This window comes from Macrobrachium nipponense, chromosome 13, assembly GCF_015104395.2.
Source record: "Macrobrachium nipponense isolate FS-2020 chromosome 13, ASM1510439v2, whole genome shotgun sequence".
Classification (NCBI taxonomy): Eukaryota; Metazoa; Arthropoda; class Malacostraca; order Decapoda; family Palaemonidae; genus Macrobrachium; species Macrobrachium nipponense.
In genome coordinates this window covers 22,872,858-22,900,357 of record NC_087206.1, presented here as the reverse complement: position 1 = coordinate 22,900,357, position 27,500 = coordinate 22,872,858, and the positions used below count along the sequence as shown (strand labels likewise).

At 33.4% G+C, this 27,500-nt stretch overlaps 1 protein-coding gene across 2 annotated transcripts in view; it reads right to left on the bottom strand.

Moving 5' to 3' along the window:
- LOC135225685 (PDF receptor-like) overlaps positions 1-27,500 on the bottom strand; it is a 478,368-nt gene that overhangs the window by 165,698 nt on the left and 285,170 nt on the right. For both annotated transcript variants that reach the window (XM_064265032.1, XM_064265031.1), the window contains exon 6: positions 18,710-18,813. In XM_064265032.1, coding sequence (XP_064121102.1) covers positions 18,710-18,813 — 104 coding nt within the window. The remainder of the gene's footprint in view (positions 1-18,709; positions 18,814-27,500) is intronic.

Here is a 27,500-nt window from a genome sequence, read left to right as displayed (position 1 = left end):
TCAGACCATCGTGAAGTTCATAACAATATATATATATATATATATATATATATATATATATATATATATATATATATATATATATTGTGTGTGTGTGTGTGTGTTATATATATATAATATAGAATGTATGATTCTTGGAAAGCGAGTGCCGCCTATGATTTCAAAACTGAGTCAAGTTTATTATCGATAAATTCGGCGGTTGTCGAAAGCCCAACAATATCGAAAACCTTAAAATATAGCTTGGATTTAGTGCCATAGGGGCGTGACTGGCCCCTAAATGCCACGACTGTATCATATAAACTTAGGAAGGTTAAAGGCTATCAGCCCAGTTTGATGTTTGCAGTCCAGAGGACTTTGCTGAGCATGGCAATACCTAAGTATACAAATACATGCGCAGGCGTGTACACACCACACACACACACACACACACACATATATAAATATATATATATATATATATATATAATATATATATATATATATATGTATATATATATGTATATATATGTTATATATATATATACATACATATATATATATATATAATATATATATATATATATATATAATATATTATACAGTATATGCTCATATATTTAAAATGTTTTATATATATATGTATATATATATATATATATATATATATAAAATATATATATATATATATATATATATAGTATATATATATATATATATATATATATATATAAATATATATATATATATATTTATATATAAAGGATTCAAAACTCTGGCATCATAATATACTTTTTTTGAAGCAAAATTGCAAGAATGCTGGAGATTATGTATTAATAAATATCACAATACAATAGTGTTAAGAACTAAGATTCTTGTCACAGTCAAATTTCGTAATATCACAAAATAAGACAGACTGTATACAAGGAGTAAATAATAATAATAATAATAATAATTAATAATAATAATAATAATAATAATAATAATAATAATAATAATAATAATAATAATTAAAGAGTATTTTAAGATTAATGATTTTGTTAGACGATAAATACCTAACCTCCCCAAGCAAAACCAAGTAAAAAAAAAAAAGGTACGGCAAAAGCAACGACGTGACTTTTCATTGTCAGGAAAAAGACATCCTAACATCCCTTAGGAACCCAGCCCAAAGTAACGTCCTACAAGCACGCCACGCAGCAAATCACAGATTATCAAAGCTAAAAGGAATTCACGGACTTCTTCTTTCTTTAAGCTCGGAAATATTCTATCATGAACTGGATATGAGGTCGATTTTTTCCCGTACTCTCTTCTTACGAGAAAAAAAAAACTCTTAAAAAACTCTTCTTAAAAAAAGCAAAGTCGTTCTTTTGGGGCAGAAAGATTAAACTCCGGTGCCTTCAAGAGCCAAAGAAATGTTCCATTTCAAGATTGCATTACTGTGTAGGAATTGGCTCAAAGGGTATAAAGAGATTATAAAGGAGCTTTATGAAGATCTCTCTCTCTCTCTCTCTCTCTCTCTCTCTCTCTCTCTCTCTCTCTCTCTCCTTGCCTAAATGTGTATGACATTTTGAAGGGAAATGTAATGTAGAGAGATTGAAAAGAAGCTGTATGAGGAAATCTCTCTCTCTCTCTCTCTCTCTCTCTCTCTCTCTCTCTCTTTCCTTCCTTACTGAAGTGTATGACATTCTGAATGGAAACGTAATGTACGGCTTTTCAGGAGTGGACAATGGTCGATTCTATCTGGGTCAGCTTTCTAAAAGGAGCGTGGTTTGAAAATGTCGGAACTTGCGCAGTCATAGGTATTTATGGGTATCATGCAATTCATCTCTGTCGTATTTGTAAAATAAATATATTCTTAAAAATTGGGTATCATGCAATTCATCTCTGTCGTATTTGCAAAATAAATATATTCTTAAAAATGGGGTATCACGCAATTCATCTCTGTCGTATTTGCAAAATAAATATATTCTTAAAAATTGGGATATACGCGAAATCATGTAATTTAATCCATCTTATTTGTAAATTGAAGTAAAATTTAATCCGTCGTATTTTGTAAAGTGAAGTAATTAAATCAGTCGTATTTGTAAAGTGATTATTAATTTAATCCGTCGTATTCGTTCACTGAAGTAAATTAATCCGTCGTATTTGTACATTGAAGCAATTTAATCCTCCGTATTTCAAAGTGAAGTAATTTAATCCGTTGTATTTGTACAGTGAAGTAATTTAATCAACCGTATTTGTAAAGTGAAGTAATTCAATCCATCGTCTTTGTAAAAGTGAAGTAAATTTTATTCCGTCGTACTTGTAAAGTGAAGTAATTTCAATCTGTCTATTTGTAATGTGAAGTAATTCAATCCGTCGTCTTCGTAAAGTGAATTTAATTTGTGAATCCGTCGTACTTTGTAACGTGAAGTAATTCAATCTGTCGTACTTGTAATGTGAATTAATTCAATCTGTCCATTTTTAAAGTGAAGAAGATTTAATTCCGTCGTCCTTTGTAAAGTGAAGTAAATTTAATCCGTCGTATTGTAAAGTGAAGTAATTCAATCTGTCGTATTTGTAATGTGAAAGTAATTCAAATCCGTCGTCTTCCGTGAAGTGAAGTAATTGATCCGTCGTACTTGTAAAGTGAAGTATTCAATCTGTCGTACTTGTAATGTGAATTTAATTCAATCTGTCATTTTTTAAAGTAAGAAGATTTATCAACCGTCGTCTTTGTTAAAGTAAGTAATTTAATCCTTCGTAACCTTGTAAAGTGAAGTAATTCAATCTGTCGTACTTGTAATGTGAATTAATTCAATCTGTCATCTTTTAAAGTGAAGAGATTTAATCCGTCGTCTTTGTAAAGTGAAGTAATTTAATCCGTCGTACTTGTAAAGTGAAGTAATTCAATCTGTTGTACTTGTAATGTGAAGTAATTCAATCCGTCGTCTTTTAAAGTGAAATAATTGAATCCGTCGTCTTTGTAATCACAGGCAGTACCAAGTCCCAATTTTCCCTCTATTTTTTTTTACTCACTCCGGATCGATACCATGTCTTGCAATTGAAAGACAAGGGCGCTGCCAACTGAACCGCACAAGCAATAAAGGATTTTCCAAACTAAATAACTGCAACCTTGCCTTTCAATTGAAAGGCCTCGGTTCGATCCCGATGTGAGTCATAAATTTACCTCCATTCCACACGTGATTGTGTATTGATTACTTATAATATATATATATATATATATATATATATATATAATATATATATATATATATATATATATATATATTATATATAATATATATATAATATATAATATATAATATAGATATATATATATATATATATATATATATATATATATATAGATATATATATATATATGAGGTGTCCAATCAGACGACAGTCATGTAGACGCGTTTTATTAATAAGAAACGTTTCATGTTGTCACCAACACTATCTGTCTGCATTTGAAATTTACGATTAAATTAAACTTAACAATTGCAGTAAAAATTAAGATATACTTAGAACGTTAAAATATAGAATGAGGAGAAAACTACTTATTCAAAAAGAAAGAAAGAGCTGAGTGACTAAAAACGGTAAGGTCTGCACACAACGTAAGCCTCACGCCAGAGAGAGAGGAGATGACGAGGTGTTGGAGTTTAAACTGGGTGAAAGGTGCTTAATAAACAACGACTCAAGGATAGGTAGGTGGGTAGTTTGCTTTGTGGTGCCAATAATAGAGAAACGTTTCTTTTCGATGGTGATTTTACAAATCTTTCATGTGTTCTTATATTAGAGAACTCGGGAAATTTAGATTAGATTCGGGGATTAGAGATTCTGGACCCTTAATTTTAATGTACCTAAGTTAACCATGTACGCACCCCTCCCATTTATTCATTCAGATAGTTTACGTTTGAACGTCAAAAATATTATTGAAGAGGATTTCGGTTTTTTAAAACTCAATCTCATTCCCATGAATCCCAAAAAAATGGAAGGTTTTTAATTACGAGGACAAATTACAGGATTTCATGGAGTTCAATATTATATATAAATATATGAAAGCCCAAGATGTCTTGGTATTTGTGTTGGTCCTTCACGTTGACTGTTACAAGTATGGTATTACAGCCATTTGGGATTAAGTTACAGAACTGGGTCCAGAATTTCTAATCCCGAGTTCTCTAATATAAGAACACATTCAGAGAGTTGTAAAATCACCATCGAAAAGAAACATTTCTATATTATTGGCACCACAAAGCAAACTACCCACCTAACTACCCTTGAGTCATTGTTTATCAAGTACATATCACCTAGTTTAAGCTCCAACACTTGTCATCTCTCTCTCTCTCTCTCTCTCTCTCTCTCTCTCTCTCTCTCTCTCTCTCTGGCGTAAGGTTTACGTTGTGTGCAGTCCTTAACGTTTTTAGGCAATCAGCTCTCTTTTTTTTTTATACGTAGTTTTCTCCTCATTCTCTATTTTAACCGTCTGAGTATGTTCTAATTTTTATTGTAATTTTGACGTTTATTTTAATTGTGAATTTCAATTGCTGACTGATGATGTATTGGTGACATCATGAAACGTTTCATAATAAAACTGTCGTCTGACTGGGCACCTCTTCCTTTATATATATGGTCTTCCTGATGTGATATATATATTATATATTATATATATATATATATATATATATATATATATATATATATATACACACACACACATATATATATATATATATATATATATATATATATATATATATATATATATATATATATATATCAGGAAAACCATAAATATAAAGGAAGAGGTGTCCAGTCAGACGACAGTTTTATTATGAAACGTTTCATGATGCCACCAATACATCATCAGTCAGCAATTGAAATTCACAATTACAATAAACGTAAAAATTGCAATGAAAATTAAATAAATTTGAAATTACAATAAAAATAGATATATATATATATATATATATATATATATATATATATATATAAAATATATAATATATATATATATATATATATATATATATATATATATATATATATATATATATATATATACACATACATATATTCTGCATAGAATCTTTCTATTACGCAGCTTTTTACTTGTATATAGCCTTCACGCAGTTATCGCGCTTTTACCCCATAGGTTCGTTAGTTGATATGATAAAATAAAAGCTGAACAAAAGTGTGGCTTAGCAAAGTACGCGAAGAAAAGAATGATATAACGAAGGGACAAATTTTTATATGAGAGTTCGCAAGTAATTATAACCACACTTCCCCACTAAATACTTTCGGAACTCTCTCTCTCTCTCTCTCTGTATCTTTTCTCCCTCTCTCTACCACTCTCTATTCCTGTCTGTCTGTTTAGCTCTCTCTTTCACTCTCTCTATGTATGTATGTCTTGTCTGTCTTTACCTTTTTCTCCTTCTCTATGTCTGTTTGTCTCTCCCTCTCTCTTTCTCTCTCCTTTTCTATGCCTGTCTGTCTGTCTATTTGTCTCTCCCTTTGGTTTACCCCCCCCCCCCTCTCTCTCTCTCCTCCTCACTCTCTCTCTCTCCTCTATGCCAGTCTGTTTCGCTCTCTTCTCTCTATGTATGTCTGTCTGTCTCTACCTTTTTCTCCTTCTCTCTTTCCTTCTCTATGTCTGTCTGTCTCTCTCTCTTTCTCTCTCTCTCTATGTCTGTCTGTCTCTCTCTCTTTCTCTCTCTCTCTATGTCTGTCTGTCTCTCTCTCTTTCTCTCTCTCTATGTCTGTCTGTCTATCTTTTTCTCCTTTTCTCTCTCCTTTTCTATGCCTGGCTGTCCGTCTATCTGTCTCTCCCTTTGGTTTATCTCTCTCTCTCTCTCTCTTCTCTCTCTCTCTCTCTCTGTATGTCTGTCTGTCTGTCTCTCTTTTTCTCCTTCTCTCTCTCCTTCTCTGTCTGTCTGTCTGTCTCTCTCTTTCTCTCTCTCTCTATGTCTGTCTGTCTCTATCTTTTTCTCCTTCTCTCTCTCCTTTTCTATGCCTGTCTGTCTGTCTATCTCTCTGTCTCTCCCTTTGGTTTACCCTCTCTCTCTCTCTCTCTCTCTCTCTCTCTCTCTCTCTCTCTCTCTACCGTGACATATAGAAGCTGTCAGACTGCCGCTCATGCTATTAACATTGCCTGTACTTGACAACAGGCATCTCTGAGGAAATCGTGCATTCTTATTAGGTTATTGCCTCAAGTGTATCAGGTTACTGTTGTTGCTTAACTAAGAGCAGAGAGGCTGCAGCCTATTTTAATCTGCAGAGAACAAGATCTTGTCACAGAAAAGCTTTACATTTCAAAGAGACAGACTGTAAAATAGAGGCAGCCTCAACTATAATGCGGGTTGCATCTTGGCTCACTAACAACAAATTCGGTCCTTAATGATAACTTGTTCTCTAGTTTATCTAGAAAAGAGAGCGAAAGAACTCTAGAGGGAAGTCGCCTTTAAGAAGAGACTCATTACAAGACGTTATCCCAAAAGGCCTTTTGCTTGTGAGGTAAAGTCGATAACCACACTTTTTTGAAAATGAAGCTTCATCTATTCATATTACTGAAGATATATAGTATGATTCCTTAACATAAGGAATTAATACCTATATTGTGAATTCAATGATTGTATCATTTAAGGGCATTAAAACTGGCGTTGCAACATCAAGGTTACTGACGCCGTAGGAAATTCTTTCTGTATATATCTTAATATTTTTTTATTTGAAGGCTTAGTCTCCTGTAATAACATTCAGCAACAATATACAAGTTTCAATCGGCTAAAGTAAAAGAAAACATTATGGCAAATGCTAGACTCGGGAGAAGAAAAGGTTCTCTGGGTCACTAAGAACGACAGATATCACCAAAAACAGCTAATATATATATATATATATATATATATATATATATATATATATATATATATATTATATATATATATATATATACACCAAACATTGCGCTACAAATGCCACTACGACTAACAAATAGTATAATAAACATTTTATTTTAACTTAATGTTTGTGGATATAAAATGTCACCGCGCACGTGATAAAAATTCATATATATATATATATATATATATATATATATATATATATATATATATATATATATGTGTGTGTGTGTGTGTGTGTGTATGTGTTTTATGGCACGCGAGTGTGTACGTTCGTATGTGCGTGTGCGCGTGTTTCTTCGCATAGGACTGGCATCAGGGGAGACAAAACGTGATATGAAACACAACCCGAGTATATGGCCACAAGGATAATGAAAACGCGCAGCGCAACATCTTTCGCCTTCACTCCTATTCTTCATTTGAAGCCTGATGTCAAGGATAATGGCCGTCGCCTGCACTCGAATGGATACAAACCTATTTGCTTCTGTTGTCTTTTTTTTTCTTCATTTGACAAAAGGTAAAACCGAGTCATCTTTTATAATGCTTTCTTTTTACGAACGTAGTTTCCTTAAGAATGTTTTAGTGTGTGTGTGTGTGTATATATCTATATATGTATATAAATATATATATAGTATATATATATATATATATATATGTATATATATATTATATATATATATATATATATATATATATATATATATATATTTATATATATATATATAATATATTGGTGAATGGTAGTACATATATACATAATACATACACACACATATATATTTTATATATATATATATATATATATATATATATATATATATATATATGTATATATATATAACATATATATTATTTATTTATAAATTTTACATATATATGTAATATATATATTTTATATGTGTAATATTTGCCATGTACGTAACAGCAACAAAGAACCCCAAACGTCTTCATTCCTGTCACACCCCTTCGAGTTCCTACTCAAACACCATATTTCCGAAGTTCCATTGGCTGATTGATATTCACGTCCCTTCAGGTTCGCATTCCTTACCTTTTCGCTGGGTACACGATTCGCGGTTCGCCTCGAGACCACATCGGTTTGGGGGAGAGAGGATCAATGTGCCATTTTTGCATCTTCACACAAACGACACAGATCATCTTCGGCTCCCCCCCCACTCTCTCTCTCTCTCTCTCTCTCTCCTCTCTCTCTCTCTCTCTCTTTCTTGTTAATCTGTCGTGAAGGTCAACCATCGAGGATGAACTTTTATTGCCTCGTTGTTACGTGACAAATGTAGCGAATATTTCGTGACAAATTGTTTCGATTATTGGTGTGTGTGTGTGTGTGTGTGGTTTATATATATATATATATATATATTATATATATATATATTTTTATATATATATATATATATATACATTTCATATATAAATATGTATACATATACAATATAAATTTATATGTATATACAAGCACGCACACACACAGATAATATATAATATATATATATAGTATATATATATATATATATATATCGATAGGAGAGAGAGAGAGAGAGAGAGAGAGAGAGATTTGAAGAGAGAGAGTAGAGAGAGAGAGAGAGAGAGAGACTTTCGCTTTAGTAAAGAGCTGGATACTATAAATGTGAGAACTTTCAGCAGTAAGATTATGTCCCCAGCATATATATATATATATATATATATATATATATATATATATATATATATTAGACCCTAAGAAACATAAACTATAAATTCTAGAAATATATCTCATTCTCGTTTATTTATAAGGTAAGGTATTCATAAGGTCTGTTTTTAAATCTATAGCTGAATATCTGTCGCACTTACAAATTATCAGATATTTCTTTAATATGTATTATTGGGCTCATATAATTATTACAATTAATTATTAATTTCCCTGCTATAAATGTGCAAGAGGAAAGTTATTTGTGTTACTAATAATAATAATAATAATGGACTCTGAATTTTACTGAATTGTATTTACGGAAATACAATTTTATTGTATTTCCGTTCCCATTTTTTTATTATAACAAAGTGCTTCTTTCCTTTGATTCGTTTACCCTTTTCAAACGCATTCCGGCTATGAAGCAAATTGTGTATTTATGAAAATATTAACTTGTTTCTGTTTACAGTTGTATTATTATACTCAGCATATCTGATGAAGTGGAGAACAGAATGCTTTATGTAAACTACCAGTGAGATATATCTCTACATTAAACAACTAAAAATTGCACAGGTTTCCTCAGCACAATCGAGTTTTCTGTACAGCCTCTACAGCGTATAATCAAGGCTATTGATCTATCTTTCGGTGTCTGTATAATTCTGTATGAGCCGCAGCCCATGAAATTTTAACCACGGAGCGGTGGTGGCCTGGACTATATCGTTGCCAGAAGCACGATTATGGATAACGTTAACCCTAAATAGAATAAAAACTACTGTGGCTAGAGGGCTGCAGGTTGTTACTTTTGATTACTGGAGGGTGGATGACCAGCACACCAGTTTGCAGCCCTCTAGCCTCAGTAGTTGTTTAGATCTGAAGGAACACAGAAAAAGTTCGAAAGGACAGACAAACCCAGCACAATTGTTTTTTTTTTTTACGGAAAGTTAAAAATTAAGATTAATTAAGACATATAATGTATACAACAGGTATCTCCTATAACGGTGGTTTTCAAATATGAACTGATGCTGGTGTCAATATCGAAAAGATGGTTAGAAAAGGAACTGAACCTCATAGCAATAATGGATATCAAGTTATCTAAGCAAAAAAAATAATAAAAAAAAAAAAAAAAAAAAAAACTCTAATAGGGGCTTTTAAAAAAGTTAAAGAGCATTGTAAGCTAATGTCATAGGGATTTTTGATCAGTCAAAAGTTGACCAATCCAATATCCTTTTATTTATACGAGCTTTTGTGATAGGATGTCCTTCACAGACGGATGAGAAACCTATTTCAAGAAAAACTAGCAAACGAAAAGATGTGCCTATGGCATCAGTCACGAAAATGACTTAGGAGATATTTGGAAATAAATGCTTATATTGGGAAGTAAAAAAAATAATAAAAAGGTTATGGGAATCTATGAATAGTAAATTTCAATTAGAAAATGAAATTAAAAAGCATTTTTAGTCTTCGGGATATAAGTTTTACAAATAAAAAAGGATATTCGAGGAATGTAGCTAGTATAGTTAGCCTTACATCTCATTTTCTTCTGGAAGTTAGTACTACTTTTAACAAATAAATAGAAAATAGAAAGAAAAATAAGTTACAAAACCTACATGCAATGACATTACAGGAACTATGTATACCAAACAAATACTTTAGTTTATACTGTTTGTTTAAAAAAAATATCAAATTAATCGAACGTTTCCCTAGGGTCACAAAGCCAGAAAAATAATGTTGTTTGAACAAAAACAACTGCAAACAGTAAACATCTATTTTCAAAATATTGGTGTTTTTGCGCACATCAAATTAAATATTACTAAGAGTTCAAAACAGTTCAGAATATCAAGAAATTACTTGTAAATTTCTATATCACTAGGATCCGTGAGATTAGCAGAACGCATTATTATAATGAATGAGAAAAAGGTCCGACGAATTCATATTACTAAATGGAAATACCTATTAACAAAAAAGCAAACACTTTCTCAAAGAAGTTTTGGAAAATTTACATATATAGTGTATATATATATATATTATATATATATATATTAATATATAAATGCATACATACAAACACGCATATATATACTATATATATGTGTGTGTGTGCGTGTGTGTATGTATGTGAATATATATACATATATATATATACATATATATATATATATATATATATATATATATATATATATATAGAGAGAGAGAGAGAGGAGAGAGAGAGAGAGAGACGAGAGAGAGAGAGAGAGAGAGAGAGTAGCCAGGGATTCCTTGAATGTTAATTTCCACTGCTTACTAGTGCCAAAGGTATTCATTAATTTCACGTTTGAGCCTTTAATATTTTGTACATATCAGGTAGGAAACGCAGCTGACAACAATAAATCATTCTCCTTAAATTACTAGCTGAGTTACAACTGCTTCAATGGAATGATAGTATGCAAACATATTCTGGTCTGTTGTGAAATACAAAGGGAAAAGCAAATTCTGAGCGGCATCAGGTGGTTATTCTCATGGGATCCAAACTTTCTGCTTTTATTAAGGGGCTTTCAGGTCTTGCAAACTAAATTCAACAATCATTAAAGCACATATGTCAATCCTATATTCATATCAGCAAATAAATGCAATATTACTGTAATTTGAGAGCAATATTTAATAATAATTCAGTAACAGCGATTACAGCAAAATAAGATTTATTATCTACAGATCTCGGACTCATATCTAGTTTAGCCTGTAGGGTTGGGCCAGATGAGCTTCATTTTGCTGACAATTATTAAATCTACTTCCACATTCGATGTGTTGTCATTTGTCAGCTGTAATCTGATCATGTTTGAATATGGAATGTGATTTTCTTAGTGCATATGAAAGAGACCTTAATGTAACCTAATTCTCAGTACTGCCTTTTAGGCACCTAATTCAGTATTTAGGTGGACTGAAGTTAAACGATAAGTAACAGAATTCCTTTGCCTTGCTGGGGATTCGAACCCAGGAGGGTTGGCTGGTAAGGCAAGTATCATAACCTCTGGACCACGAGGTCCTATACACGCGACCTCACACACACACACACACACACATTGATACTGGTTGTTAAATTCCATAGTGCTCTAGACTGGCCTAAGTAGTGATATAGGTATTTTGAGTTAATGTCAACTAAACAATATTGGTTTGGAAACTAATCCGGCCCTGCGAAAGATCAACCTTGTTATGATACTTGATCTGATACGTAAACACATGCACACACTTACATGTATATATATATATATATATATATATATATATATTATATATATATATATACACACACACACACATATATATATTATATATAGATATATATATATATATATCTATATATAGATATATATATTATATATATAAAGAAGTATGTATTTTTGCGCGCATGTGTTTGCGTATCAGATCATGTATTATAACAGATTTTGTCATTGAAATACGAACGAGGAACAAGTAACACATGGGTTTAAAAGCAACCTGTTAGGTAACAATTCCCTCGGCCGGACAATTTCATAGTATGTAATATCTCGTAAACGGAACATATGGGCAATATACATATGCATTAAACAGCCACTTTGGCTGATAACTCTTAAGTTACAAGGTCATAACAGCCGCATAATACCATGAGAGATATTTGGGAGGCAAGATTATGGTTGCTATTTATTCACCTCTCTCTCTCTCTCTCTCTCTCTCTCTCTCTCTCTCTCTCTCTCTCTCTCACTTTGTGCGGTTGTTGCTATTACTTTCTTTTACTTATATCGCTTATATTTTTAATGACCCTCTTTGACACTTACAAATGCAAGATTTTTAATTCTTCTTTTTCATATGATGCACTCATATAGATGATAATAATCTTTTGACCAGAAACCTCATGGTTCCTCTTTTCTCTAAAATTAGTTAACAGAATGCTGTAACCTTTGGAAGACAATTTGCATCATTTTGCTATGCAAGTGACGATTATTTACAAAATGATTTTGCTCTACAAAACAGAAAGAACGAAGTACACAAAATTACCAGTCAGGTAAGAGCTGATAAACAAATGAAGAATATACAGTTAAAATCATGACTCGAGTTCCCAATGTCAGTGAAGGGATGACAATCAAATAACTTATAAAAAACTGCTATATAGTGTACCAGAAAAATGTTCTCAAGTTTTCAAAGAGAGAGAGAGAGAGAGAGAGCCAAATCCCGTAGATCAGTCCCGGATATTACCTTCCGCCTATAGCGGACATCGATCACGGAACTACTTGAATAGAGAGAAGAGGTTTTCCGGCTTCACTTCCTCGTCTGAAAGATTCGATTCCTCATCAGCATAATAAGGAAAGCAATATTATTTCTATCATTATCGCTGTTGCTTTGTTGTTGCTTTTGTTGTTGTTGTTTTGTTTGAAGACTGCAGGTATACCTTTACTACTAATGTTACCGTTAATACTATTATTTATTATATCATAAGGAGCTGCGCTGGTATAAGGCCTACCGAATCTTGAACCAACCAATCAATAACGCATATCAGATGATTGAGTTAGCATAATACGACGAACACATTTAATTATAAAGGATTATAAAAATATTTTAAAAAAACAAACAAAAAAACTATATGCACCTCCTGAACAACACTGATATTTTGATAATTATGGTAATGATATCACAAAAAAGGGTCAGAATTAGAGAATGGTCATGAGGATACAGCAAAAAAAAAAAAAAAAAAAAAAAGGGGGGGGAAAAAAAAAAAAAAAAAAAAAGGGGGGTGGTGTGGGGGGTAATTTCCTGAAGGTCAAGGAGGTTCCGTTCGGAGGATATCGAAGGCACCATATAAAAAAATTCCATCACATTTATGGGCGACAATTCTGTCGCCAATAGCCTGAGAGACACATCTACAGGGATTTACGACGGTTCCTCCTCCGTGCATTTTCTGAGCACTGCAAACATGGCATATGTATAAATTCATGGAAGGGCATACCTAAGGCTCACATATACACACACAAACACACACACACAAACACACATTCATAAAGACTCATGCACCTACAAGCAGACAAACACATGCATGCATACATATGGCTGCATGTGATTAAACTCAACATTTACTTTCTCTTGAGTATGGACATCCCTTTTGCATCCTAGCTGCGAACCGATGTCCACTTTTACTTGTAATGGAAGTATCATGAACGCTATACTCTGTTTTTTTCCATCTGTCCATCCGCCTGTGGTGTTTTTGTATGGTAACACTGCGTCCCGGGCTTTAGATAGTTACATTCAGCTTACATTCAACGATTATAATAATATCCTATTTCGAATATTAACGGTGTAATTCGCATACAGTAAATTATTAAAACACTTTTCAGTTGCAAATGTACACCCAGATATCATTTTATTTCCCTAAAACTTACACAGTGTAACTATCTAAAGCCCGGGACGCAGTGTTACCATACAAAAACACCACAGGCGGATGGACAGATGGAAAAAAAACAGAGTATAGAGCGCTAGCCTTATTTACAAAAGAAATTTGATCATTGCTCTTGTATACAATACAATGCAATATGAATCATTAAACTCGTTATTCCAGTTTTATATCTGTATCGAAGTCGTCAACTATGTGAAGCTTATTTTTATAATGATTTATTAAACAAGCAAAAGCTTTCCATAACAGCTAACTATTAACGTAAAAAAAATCAGAGATAAGGTTTATTAAAATTATCGACAGCTAACCTGCAGCTGCAGTAGGGAATTCAAAGACCGATATGTTTAGGAGAACAGGGCTTTCAGCAATGAGTTTAGGGAATTCCATTACCGATATGTTTAAGAGAACAGGGCATTCAGCAATGAGTTTTCAACGCAGATATTCATCATGCCAAATCCTCTTACAGTTATTAGGGTGCTGAAATGATATAGCGCTACCAATATTCTCTGCCCTCTCGATGATGATAAGGAAGAGGAATATTGTGGTATCCCCGCCATGTCCAGCGCACTTTTTCACTTTTCTTTCTGCATTATAGCCTTCTCCTTTGATATTCTTATTAACCATATTCTCCATCTGTATGTCACTTTCAGGGCACTTGTCTTAATTGTCGGTCTGGCTTTTCACACCTACATACGAGTTTCCAAGAAGCCTTAGTTCTCTGAGATGTTAGATCCCACAAACTGTTGACTATTTACGAAAACTCATTTCTGTAAGCTGGGGTCTCCATTCCTTGATTTGCAGGATATGAAGGAAGCCTAATTTACCAAAGCTCATTTCTGCAAGCTGAGATCTCCACTCCTTGATTTGCTGGATATGAAGGAAGACTAGTATATTGTCTTGGAAACGGAGAGCCCTTGTGATGGCAACGGCCATCTCCAATATTATTATCAATCCGTTGAGGGGGACGAAATCCCCCCAAATGCTGAGTCCCTTAGGTACCCGAAGAGTCTAACGGAATAATAAGGTCAGCATTGCCAATGCCATATTCTGATCGCCTTTCGTGTTTGGGCCTAACCACACTATTAGGCCTACTGTCGAGACACAAGCCTCGCTCCTCAAATGGGACTGATTGTTTCACAATTACGATTTACTCGACTTTTTTTTATTATTGTATGATCATCTTTGTTTAAATCACAAGCCACAAAACTATCATCAGGAGATGAATATTCCAATGCAATAACCCTACTCACAAAAAAAAATAATAATAATAAAAAAAAAATAAAAAAAAAAACATGAAAAACAAAACTGTCTTCTCTTACTTCGACTTTTTTTCTGTATTTTTAAAGGGGAAAGTTTGTATCCCCTTGATATAAAATGCTACTCTTACTGTAGTAAATAACAATAACCATATTTTTTCGTTGACTTGCCAAACGTAAATCTATGATATTTCTCGCTGCCTTATCAAAGATGAAAACTATTTGAAAAGTCATCATAGTTTTAATCTTACAAAAAACAGGTAGTTAGTTTTCTGTAAAAGAAAACCATTGAGATGGCTACTCGTCTGTCCGTCCGTTCGCACTCTTTCCATCCGCCCCCGATCTTAAAAACTACTGTGGTTAGAGAGCTGCAAATTGGTATGTTGATCATCCACCCTCCAACCATCGAACATACCAAATTGCAGCCCTCTAGCCTCAGTAGATTTTATTTTATATAAGGTTAAAGTTAGTCACGATCGTGCGTCTGACACAGCTACAGGTGCCAACAATGCAGGGCAATACCGAGCCGTAGCTCAAAGTTTTATGGGCCGCGGCAGAGAGTTTCATAAAGCATTATACGCTGTACAGAATACTCGATTGGGCCCAAGAAACCTCGCCGCGATTTTTACTTGTTAGTATCCAAATCAGCAGTAGGTTTCTGGTAAGAGAAGATCTTGTTCGCATCTGATAAAACGTTGATGCTGTGGATTCCTTAATCTCGCTTTGATAGATTTTTTTTTTCTTTTTTCTTTTAAAGAAAGACAGTCGGTTCCAAATCGTTTTAGACTCATTACCCAATTGTGGCCGGTATTTTTGCCACAACAATGATGATGACGATGATGACAATGATGATGATAAGTAGCAGTATCACCAATACCATTACAGCCAAAACGAGCGATGACATTAGCTTACACTAAAGGGAAGAGATTCCACAAAATAGATAATCATCCAAGTGAATGAAATGACAGAGCGGGTAAACCGAATAAAACAATATTGAGTAAAAATAAAAATTCAAAGGGATATGTACCACACGACATGCATGGATTATAATAAACTTTGATATGAGTCTACGCTTAATTAAGCTTCCTTTGAATTAAATTACATAGAACTCTGACAATGTTGATATATCAAATTTGAAAATTCATCTCTTGTGAAGGATGTATATAGTAAAGAGGTGACCTTTAACTTAATAATGATATCCAAGCCTCAAGATATGATTTATATTTTTCTGAAAAATTGTGTCCATTAGGCGGACGAGATGAGCTTAACAAAGAGAAAACTCCCAAATTGCCCCTTGAGCAGCATGAATTTTTTCAGATGCTCAAAGACTGATCTCCACTTAACAATGTGTTCACTGCAGTGAGAGAAAATAGACGAGATTATTCAGCTGCGTCATCTTCGAGATATGACAGGAAACCTACAAATAAATATATAATTCTGGATTCACCCCGAGAGGCTTAAATATAAATAAAAGTAATAAGAATCAACTATTAAGAGGAATAGTACTTCAAAACCTCACTTCTGTAGTAGGTAATTATGAATTGGTTAACTATTTGTAGATTAGGACATAAAGCACTCACATTTATACAACATGTTAATACTCAACCCACCACCCACTCCAAACCAACCACCCACCACCGGTTCCCCCTACGCCCCAAAAATACTCAGAATATCAACGCCCAACCCACCACCCATGCCAAACCCAACATCCACATCCAACCCACCACCCATGCCAATACCCACCATCCACATTCAACCCACCACTCGCACCCATCCCACCACCCGGGTATATACATCGTAACCATCATCAATGCCAAACCCATCACCCACACCCAATCCACCACTAGCACCCAACTCACCACCCACACCCAATCCATCACCCACACACCCAATCCACCACTAGCACCCAACTCACCACCCACACCCAATCCATCACCCATGCCAAACCTACCACCCACACCCTACCCACCACCTACACCTAACCTACCACCCATGCCAATTCACCATCCGCACCCAACCCACCACCCAAAACTAACCCACTACCCATACCAAACCTGCCACCCACACCCAACCCACCATCCGTATCACACCCACCATCTACGTACATCCAACCAACCATCCATGGAACCCACCACTCACACCCAACCCAACACCCATGCCATACCCACCACCCCCAACCAACCCACCACCCACCTCCAAAAAGAATCACAATGAAAATCATCACGTAACCAACCATCCAAGCCCGACTCCCCCAAAAATGGCATCAAATATCAACGCCCAACTTATCGCCCACCAAAACAAGCCACCCCTAAATACTGAGAATTTCAACTCCCAACCCACAAATAAAAAGTGCTTTCAAACATACACAAAAAGACATCAGAAGTCCACAACGAATTCAGCTCCGGTTACGAGATGCCAGAAGTGATGACAGAATTCCCAAAAAACTTTTAATGACTTCAAGAACATCCCGGAGCTCTCATCCGCTTCATTTGGAAGGAAATTCAAATATGCTTTCAGAAGCGAAGCATAAAATGAGTCCCAAAAGGAGAAAGAAGAGAGCATCTTGAATATCGTGAGAAAGTCGGATGATAGAGAGGTAAATGGACAAAATGCTTTGCAATAGAAATGGATAAAAAAGAGACGGAGAATTAGACTGATACACAGCTATACAAAAAATAAGCTTTATCAATAAACAGAATTCACAGACTTAGATGAACGATGACTTTTGTCAAGTAAATAATTTACAACGTATGTTTCCCCAAGAACTTAAAATACGATAGGCTTCGCTTTCAGAAGGGTTTATGATTGACACTTGGGGATCTAAAGAGTCGTGGGGGAAAAATTACTTTTGAATAAGCATCATGGCAGGTAACCTTGAGAATGAATATAAAAAAAAAGATTATAAAAAAAAAAACGCCTTATTATACACATACACTAGACTACAAATGCCGTATAATATGGTAACATTGAAGAAAGACGAGACCGCAAGTCGAGGCGGTACATACCGAACCGAAGGTCAGATCAAAGTACTCTCATTTTACGTAGTTATATACAGAGGATGGCCAAAGCCTGGAAAATGGCCCGTCTCAATGTGGATTTCTATGACACGTGGAATTTTTGTTGTTGCATGGAGAAAAATAATTGTGTGAATATATATATATATATATATATATATATATATATATATATATATATATATATATATATATATGTATATGTGGATAATATATATATATATATATATATATATGTATAAATAATATAATATAATATAATACAATATATATATATACATATATATAATATATATATATATATATATATATATATATATATATATATATAATATATATATAATATATATATATATATATATATATATATATATATATATATATGATATATCATATATATATATATATATATATATATATATATGTATATATATAGATATATTTATAAATAATATATACATACACATACTGTATGTGTGTCTGAGCATGCGCATATATAGAACACTTACCTGAAGTAGAAAAAAATAGCGAGAGAGACGCATAGAGAGGCTAGTGACAGACTGAGGCCAACAATCTCCATAATTCTGGTGCCCAAGGCGATGTCTATCTTCGTCTGCAAAAAAATAATGAGGAAAAAATTAGCATTTATTGGAAAAGGAAAAACAACTATCTTTCTTTCACCTATGTATACAGCAGCTAAAATTAGGATAGGAAATTAGCATTTATTTCGAGGGGGAAAAAGTTAGCTATCTGTCAAAGAATCATTATTTATAATAATAATTTCATGGATGTAAAGGATTGGAAATTGTTAGCTGTCTTTTAATGTATATAAAAATACTGGAAGGGGCCTGAAAAAAATAAAAACATTCATAATATCTCTCAGTGATTCAGTAGATTCAGTATTCATATTAATTTTATGTATGTAAATTTTACATAAAAGACTCTGAAAGGTTGCATTTTGTGGATGTAAATTCAATTTAAAACTGCAGGAAAGTCTGAAGCATGGCTGCACTTTTTGCTGTGTAACGTTTGATCATGATATCACTTGCAAAAAAAAAGATAAATTAAATTAAATAAAAAAAATCTGCTTTATTTTGGAATGCTGCTAAACAGGTTTTATCAAAGTTTTCAGATCAAAGGAACACAGATGGCATTTAATGAAATAAAATCCTGTATAAAATTTTACGTGAACACACACAAAATAATAATGAGCGGTAAAATGTCCTAAAAATTAGGGAAGAAATAAAATTCCATTGGTTAACAAACTTGTCAAACTGGTTCTAAGAACCAACTGAAATAAACTTCCTTCCTTTCTACCGAAAGAGCAGAGTACTATATTTGGAGGTTATTTGCCAAAAACCCCGAGTCAAACTTCTAACTTATTTACCTTGTCATTGTTTGCTTACATAAACACACAAGCAAATATAAACACGCCATTTTTTCAGTGAAATAGGCAAATGAAGTGAAAAACTGAGCATGGAACTTGAATAGACATTGAAAACCAGGAAAAGAATGCAAATAATGAATTTAAAGGAATTCAAATAGAATTGACATTATATACATTTTATAAATGAAACTCGTACTGTAATTTGGTGAAAGCAAATGTTCTTATGCGTTTCAGATCTCAAACAGACTCCTGTTAAATAAAGATTTAGCTCAACATGCAATGTGTATTTCCTTCATTTTTCGCTTGACTGATTTGCTTTGTAAGATATATAATATATTATATATATAATATATATATATATATATATATATATATATATATTTATATATATATGTGTGTGTGTGTGTGTGTGTGTGTGTGTGTGTGTGTGTGTGGATATATGCATACATAATATATATATATATACACGTCTATTTATGTATTTATGTATTTACACATGCACACACCCCTACATAATAAGTAAAACCCGAACCATGAAATCCTTTTCAAAATACGCCGTTTTTCAAAGTAATCATTAATTGAGTTTATTATGTACAATGAATATTTTTTTCCTTAATGAACCTTTATGAAAAATTGCTTTGGTAATCTATTCAATTACTGTTGGTCTAACAAACGGCAATTTATCCTTAATGATGGACGATATCACAAAGGCCATCTTTCACCGTAATTATCAAAAACACGTAATATATCACTGCAATGTGATTACGGAACAGGGCATGATGTGTTTCACCCAGGGACAGCGGAATATTCTTTCCATTGGAATACCTCAGGTATCATCTTTCAGCTATTGCTATTACATTTAAATCATCTGTTGATAATGATTCTCGTTTTGTGTGTGTCAAAGTTATCAGGATGCACCATATTATTAGCAACAATTTTATGGATATAAATATATCTTGTTGCATCTAGTTTTCATATCTATTTGCTACAACTTTCTCAGGCTATGGTAACTAATGCCATTTAAGTTGAATATATATCTATCTTTATTCTCCATATTTCCGGCCTCATATTGACCCCACTGCCATTAGCATCAGGCCCCTAACATTCGCTGCAATATTCAATACCATTAAGTGGCCTTACAATCCCCCTCCTGTCCAGAGTTGATGACGATACGAGTGGGAACTATAGCTTTTCCCTGGCCCCAGAACAGAACCCCAACTTCCCAAATCTTGACGGTAGAAGACAGAAATATAGGAGATTGGTCATTAGAAGGGTAAACAAAACAGAGCAATAGACAATTGTTTTGTTTAAATATCAGTAAGTATATTACACCGACAAACAAAATGCTGGTGTATTTGTTTACAATACACTGAAATATATTTGTATAACGAATGTAATTGCGTTTGTCCATCTGAAATGTTCCCAAGTATTTTCCAGCTTGGAATACGCGTAAACATATGTGCGTTCTCAATGTAAACAATAATACTTCATTAATTAATATTTAACTTTTCACCAGTGACTGGATAATTTGCCTTCGAAACACAGTAATGTATACGTCTGTGTTAGGACAGATGCATATATATCTATTTTGAATGTATGTAGGAGCACCTGTACTTTAAATGTATTTGTACTTTAAAGGTATACATACTGTGATTCGACTTTACGCAAATATTACAGTTTCAATTATGCATACAAGATCTTGTGTACATATTCAGTAAAATTATATATTAATATTTTTGAAACACGCCTCGCATATTTTTTAAGTGCAAATGCATTTAAAGTATAAATACATTTAAAGTACAAACGCAATTAAAGTACTGTTACAATTAAAGTATAAATGCATTTATTAAACAAATACATTAAAAGTACAGATGCATTTAAAGTATAAATACATTTAAAGTAGAAATGCATTTAAAGTATAAATACATTTAAAGTACAAATGCATTTAAGAATAAATACATTTAAAGTACAAATTCATTTAAAGTACAACTACATTTAAAGTACAAATGCATTTAAAGTACAACTACATTCAAAGTACAAATGCATTTAAAGCAAAAATATATTTAAAGTACGGAGACATTTAAAGTATGGATAAATTCAAAACACAAATGATTTAAATGTACAAATACATTCAAAGAACAAATGCATTTAAAGTGTATATACATATACAGTACAAATGCATTACAGTATAGATACATTTAAAGTACAAACGCGTTTGAAGTCAGAAATAATCAGTTAAAACTGAGGATATAAATCTAAGTCAAGCAATAAGAATAAATAAAGATGTTATTGCAGATTCCAAATCAATAAAATATTCCCCGAACAAGAGAAGACAAGACAGCCCTCTCCACAAATACGAGACCATCGAGACAAGCTAACTTATTTGCGGGATTTCTCGCCTGGAATCGTAAAATCCATATAGATTAGGCACATTAGCTGCAATATTGCAGCGAAGACAAAGGCTTTCGTTGCCTGCAATGAAGCAAAGAGGGATTGGAAAGATATTTTCATGTTAATTCAACGATAAGCATCGTCAGCATTCATCGACAGAGAGAGAGAGAGAGAGAGAGAGAGAGAGAGAGAGAGAGAGAGAGAGAGAGAGAGAGAGAGAGACTAAATTGATAAAATTTAGGCTGTCAAGCTAGCTCTGGGACACTTTTGGCCATTTAGCGCTCATTAACTTCATTTAGCAATGCCAGAGAGAGAGAGAGAGAGAGAGAGAGAGAGAGAGAGAGAGAGAGAGAGAGAATTAAAGGCACTGTTTAAATGAATTTCATTCCAATGATGGGGCGGTAACAATTTTCTTAATACCAATATAACGCCATGTGTTGCCAAATAAATAAATAAATGTAAAAATGTAAAAGAACTAAACAATAACAAAACAATAAAAAAAATTGAAACACTCTTTGATAAAAATCACTATAAAGACGCCCGCGCGCGCGTAATTTACGCAGTAAAAGAAAAAAAAAAAGAAAAAAAAAAAGAAAAACAAAACAAACAAAATAGGACTCATTGTTAAGGAGAGTGACGGCTCCGGAATTATTCATTAAGTGAGAAATACTCACACACAAAACAGTATTTTCCGTCTAGTGAATACCATGAATAATTCACACGCCTGTAGGGATACGATGTGTGTGGGTGGGGGGGGTGGGGGGGGGGGAGGCGTTAAGCTTGAAAGGAATAAAATGAAGAACAGGTCTACGCAGGAGAGAGGTAAAGCAATAGGAAGGATTAACGAGAAGTAAGGGGAAAAGAGAGAGACTTGATATTGAAGAAATAAGGAATATAGGCGAATCAGGGCAGGAGAAACATATTATGAGGAGAAAATAGTGGATCGTTCTTTAGGAATGAAAAGACTGGAATACGAAGCGAGCGGGGAAAGGGATAGTGATGAGTTTATTAGTATTTAGAATTAAGACTGAGGATGATGTAGTGAATATATATATATATATATATATATATATATATATATATATATATATATATATATATATATATATATATATATATATATATATATATATATATATATATATATATATATAATTGTAAATCCACAATCCTCTCTTAACTTCTCGAACTCTTCGCGCTCTTTTGGATGTGCTTGTCACTACAAAGCCTTAAAATCCAAGTGAAAGATATACAAAGCAACTATGATGCCCGGTACCCGGAAAAGAACCCGCGATCGATACCATAATCACGACGCGGTCACGTTGCCGACCTGACCACGAGAAGGTCGGCAACGTGATTATGGTATCGCGCGTTTGTTTCCCGGTACCGACATCATAATTTCTTCATGTGTCTTGCACTTGGATCTTGAGGCTTTGTAGTGACAAGCGAATCCAATAAAGCACGAAGAATTCAACAAGGCATTGTGGCTATTACAATAAATATATATATATATATATATATATATATATATATATTATATATATATATATATATATATGCAGGAAGGTGGGGCATCTGGAACGCCGTAGATTTAAAATGAATAGGATGGAGAAAAAGCCAGCGTAACATCATACAGTATTTTCCAAATTTTCGAGACTTTGGGTCTCATCATCAGGGCTGTAAAATATACAAAATATACAAATTAAAAAAGACTCAGTATTAATATTAATAAAAATTGAAGTACATAAAAGTTTAAATATAATAATTTAAAAAAATGAACTAAAAATGAAAATAAAAATATATATATATAAAAAATTAAGAAGTGAAGAATGCTTAAAAGTTAGTACCTATCTCTAAGGAGTTAAAAAACTGAGTGACGTTGTCATGGTTGGAAAGGAGGACGTCAACTAACTAAATATGCTAAGAAATATAGACTCTCTGTTGAATGCAATCGCTAAATAATAGGGGGGGGAACTGGGGGGTGGGAAGGGGGAAGGTGAACATTTAATGGGGGCACAAGCTGTTTTGATTTGTTAACGACTCCAAAACAGTGAGAGAATAGTCATTGGGCGTTGGGTGACAATACGAAAATCCTTATGTGAAAATGATGTTTTACATTTATTACAATGTTCTCGTATGTTAGAAAATTCCTTCGTTTTCAAAGTCTTTGGGCCTTGATTTTTGTTTACCAAATTTTAAACCAAGTTTTAGTAATTTTTATTTGCCACTTGAAATCCTTTTTGACGACTTCGGTCGTTACAACTCCCAGGTGACTTACCCAGTTTACAGAGAGACTTGCAAAGCATTGCTCACAAAACTTTTTCTAAATTATGTAGTAATTGTGTTCCTTTCTTTCGTAAAGATGATTATATGTTACTAAAAACCTTGTCCAATAACCCAGACATTGTCATAACCAGACCGGATAAAGGAAGAGGCACGGTGATACTAAATAAAAATGGACTATGTACAGAAAATGGATGATTTCTTGAAGATACCACTAAATTTGTTGAAATAGGTGTTCCAACATATCAACCTATATTTAAGGTGGAGGATAAAATCATAGATTACTCAAAAGTCTCAAAGATCAGAATATTATAACTGAAAGCACTTACCAAGAATTAATATTGTTCAGAGGTTCATCCTATGGTGGTTTGTTATATGGACTTCCTAAAATTCATAAAGATGGTGTTCCTTTACGACCAATTTTGGCTGCATACAATACCCCCAAATTACCAGATAGCAAAATTCTTAGTACCATTGCTACAGCCATTTGCAAATAATGAATACGTTTTACTCCAATTCTGCTAACCTTGTACCTGATATTCTACCACAGGATGTTGACTTATATGGTGAGTTTGGATGTCGCATCTCTTTTTACGAACATACCGTTGCAGGCGACGGTTGACATAATTTTAGATAAGATCTTTTACGAGGAAAATGTTTTATATCATGGTTTTTTAATAAGGATAATTTTAAGAAACTTCTTGAAATTGCAGTGCAGGACACTCACTTTATTTTTAACAAGAAAGTTTTATTTTTTAAACAAGTTGATGGTGTTTCGATGGGTCGCCACTTGGCCCAGTTTATGGCTAACGCCTTTATGTGCTCTTTTGAGGAACAAATGCTGGATGGTTGTCCCTTATCATATCGCCCTCTCTTTTATAAGCGATATGTGGATGACACTATTGCTCTATTTAGGTCCCGAGAAGCAGCTGAAGCTTTCTTGGAATATATCAATGGCCTACATCCTAATATAAAATTTCTCAATTGAACATGAACAAGACAACCAACTTGCTTTTTTAGATGTTTTAATTACTAGGACAGAACATGGTTTTAATACGAGCGTCTTTAGAAAAACGACGTTCACAGGTCAAGGTACTAACTTCTATAGCAGTTGTTCCATAACATTTAAATTAAATAGTATTTCCACGCTATTACATCGTGCTTAATATGTTATCTTCAACTGGCATAACTTCCATAGAGAAATCCAATTTTTACTTCAGTTTTTTTTAAAAACAATTCGTATCCTCCAGCCGTATTCTTGAAATATGTTCAATCAAAACTTTTTAAATGATAAATTTCAGCCACGTCAACTTGCACCGAACGTGCCTTAAATTATTAATATATGCCTCTATACCTTTTCATTCAGGTCGAAACGCATTTAAGGTTGCAAATACAAAAAGTCATTCAGAAAACTTTTCCGGCCGTGAATCTTAAGTTGATAGCAAAAAATCCTAAAACTCTGGGTTCTTTGTTCTCCCACAAAGATAAACTTCCGGCTTTGATGCGGTCTTTGGTGGTATATTGCTTTACTTGCCCGAAATGTAAGATCGGGAAATACGTGGGAGCCACCAAAAGACTGCTCAAGTCAGAATCGACTCTCATCTCGGAGTCAGTCACCGTAACGGGATGTACCTTTGAAAAACGAAGGAATTTTCTTTTAAACTAATCTATCACGGAGAACATTGTAATAAATGTAAAACATCATTTTCACATAAGGATTTTCGTATTGTCACCCAAGCGCCCAATGACTATTCTCTCTCTGTTTTGGAGTCGTTAACAATCAACAGCTTGTGCCCCCATTAAATGGTTAGACTTCTTCCACAGTTCATATTTAGCATAGTTGACGTCCTCCTTTCCAAACCAGACAACGTCACTCAGTTTTTTAACTCCTTAGAGATAGGTACTAACTTTTAAGCATTCTTCACTTCTTAATTTTTTATATATATATATATTTTTATTTCTTTTATTTTTTAGTTCATTTTTTAAATTATTATATTTAACTTTTATGTACATTCTTCAATTTTTATTAATATTAATACTGAGTCTTTTTTAATTTGTATATTTTGTATATTTTACAGCCCTGATGATGAGACCCAAAGTCTCGAAAATTGCAAAATACATGTATGATGTTACGCTGGCTTTTCTCCATCCTATTCATTTTATATATATATGATATATATATATATATATATATATATATATGTATATATATAATATATATATATATATATATATATATATATATATATATATATATATATATATTCATGAAAACTGCTGTCTCTCTCTTCAGGTAGGTAGATTCATTACCTACCTGAAGAATGAGACATCAGTCTTTGACATATAGTAGTTACTTTCTATATTTTGGCGTTTTTATAGGCTCCTTTTATTAGACGGAATTCTGTTGCAACAGAACATTTCTCAGTCATGTGTGTGTGTGTGAGAGAGAGAGAGAGAGAGAGAGAGAGAGAGAGAGAGTGCTTTTGTGTGTGCATTTATAACTGAGTGAAGTGGAGAAATAAGTTTCCCTTTTCAATAGTGAGCGGGTGATTAACAATGTGTGTGTGTGTGTGTGTGTGTGTGTGTGTGTGAGTGAGTGATAGATGAGAGAGAGAGAGAGAGAGAGAGATCGCAGATTTAATCATTACCAGGATCTGAGATGCAATCACTGAAGAAGCTGGCGTAAGCATTCGCTCACAAATATATAGCCCATCAAAAATCGCCACACGGTTCAATTTAGCCGGAAGGGTCGGTCGTTATTCACTGTTTCTCACTATTATCTTTTTCATCCATCTCTCTCTCTCTCTCTCTCTCTATCTCTTCTCTCTCTCTCTCTCTCTCTCTCTCTCTCTCTCTCTCTCTCTCTCAGAAAATGGCTCAGAGAAATACCGTTTTTATTCACAACTCAAAGTACAGCGTCTCCTTCCTGAGATTTATCAGAATTTAAAAGATTTTCTCAATTAAGTTTGCTTTTCTCACCCCATTTCGGGTTACATGAAAATTGCATGTTAATCAAATAATATCTCTCTCACTCTCTCTCTCTCTCTGTGTTATCTTCCGGTACGAAATCATTAAGGAAAATTTCAATAGTTCGACGGCAAGACACCACATGTTGGAGGATCATACTATATACCGTAAATTTTACTGTGAAATATGTCCGTTGTGTTGTCGTTTCTCCTATCTATCTATCCATCTATATGTACAAGTATGTATGTATATATACACATAAATATATCAAC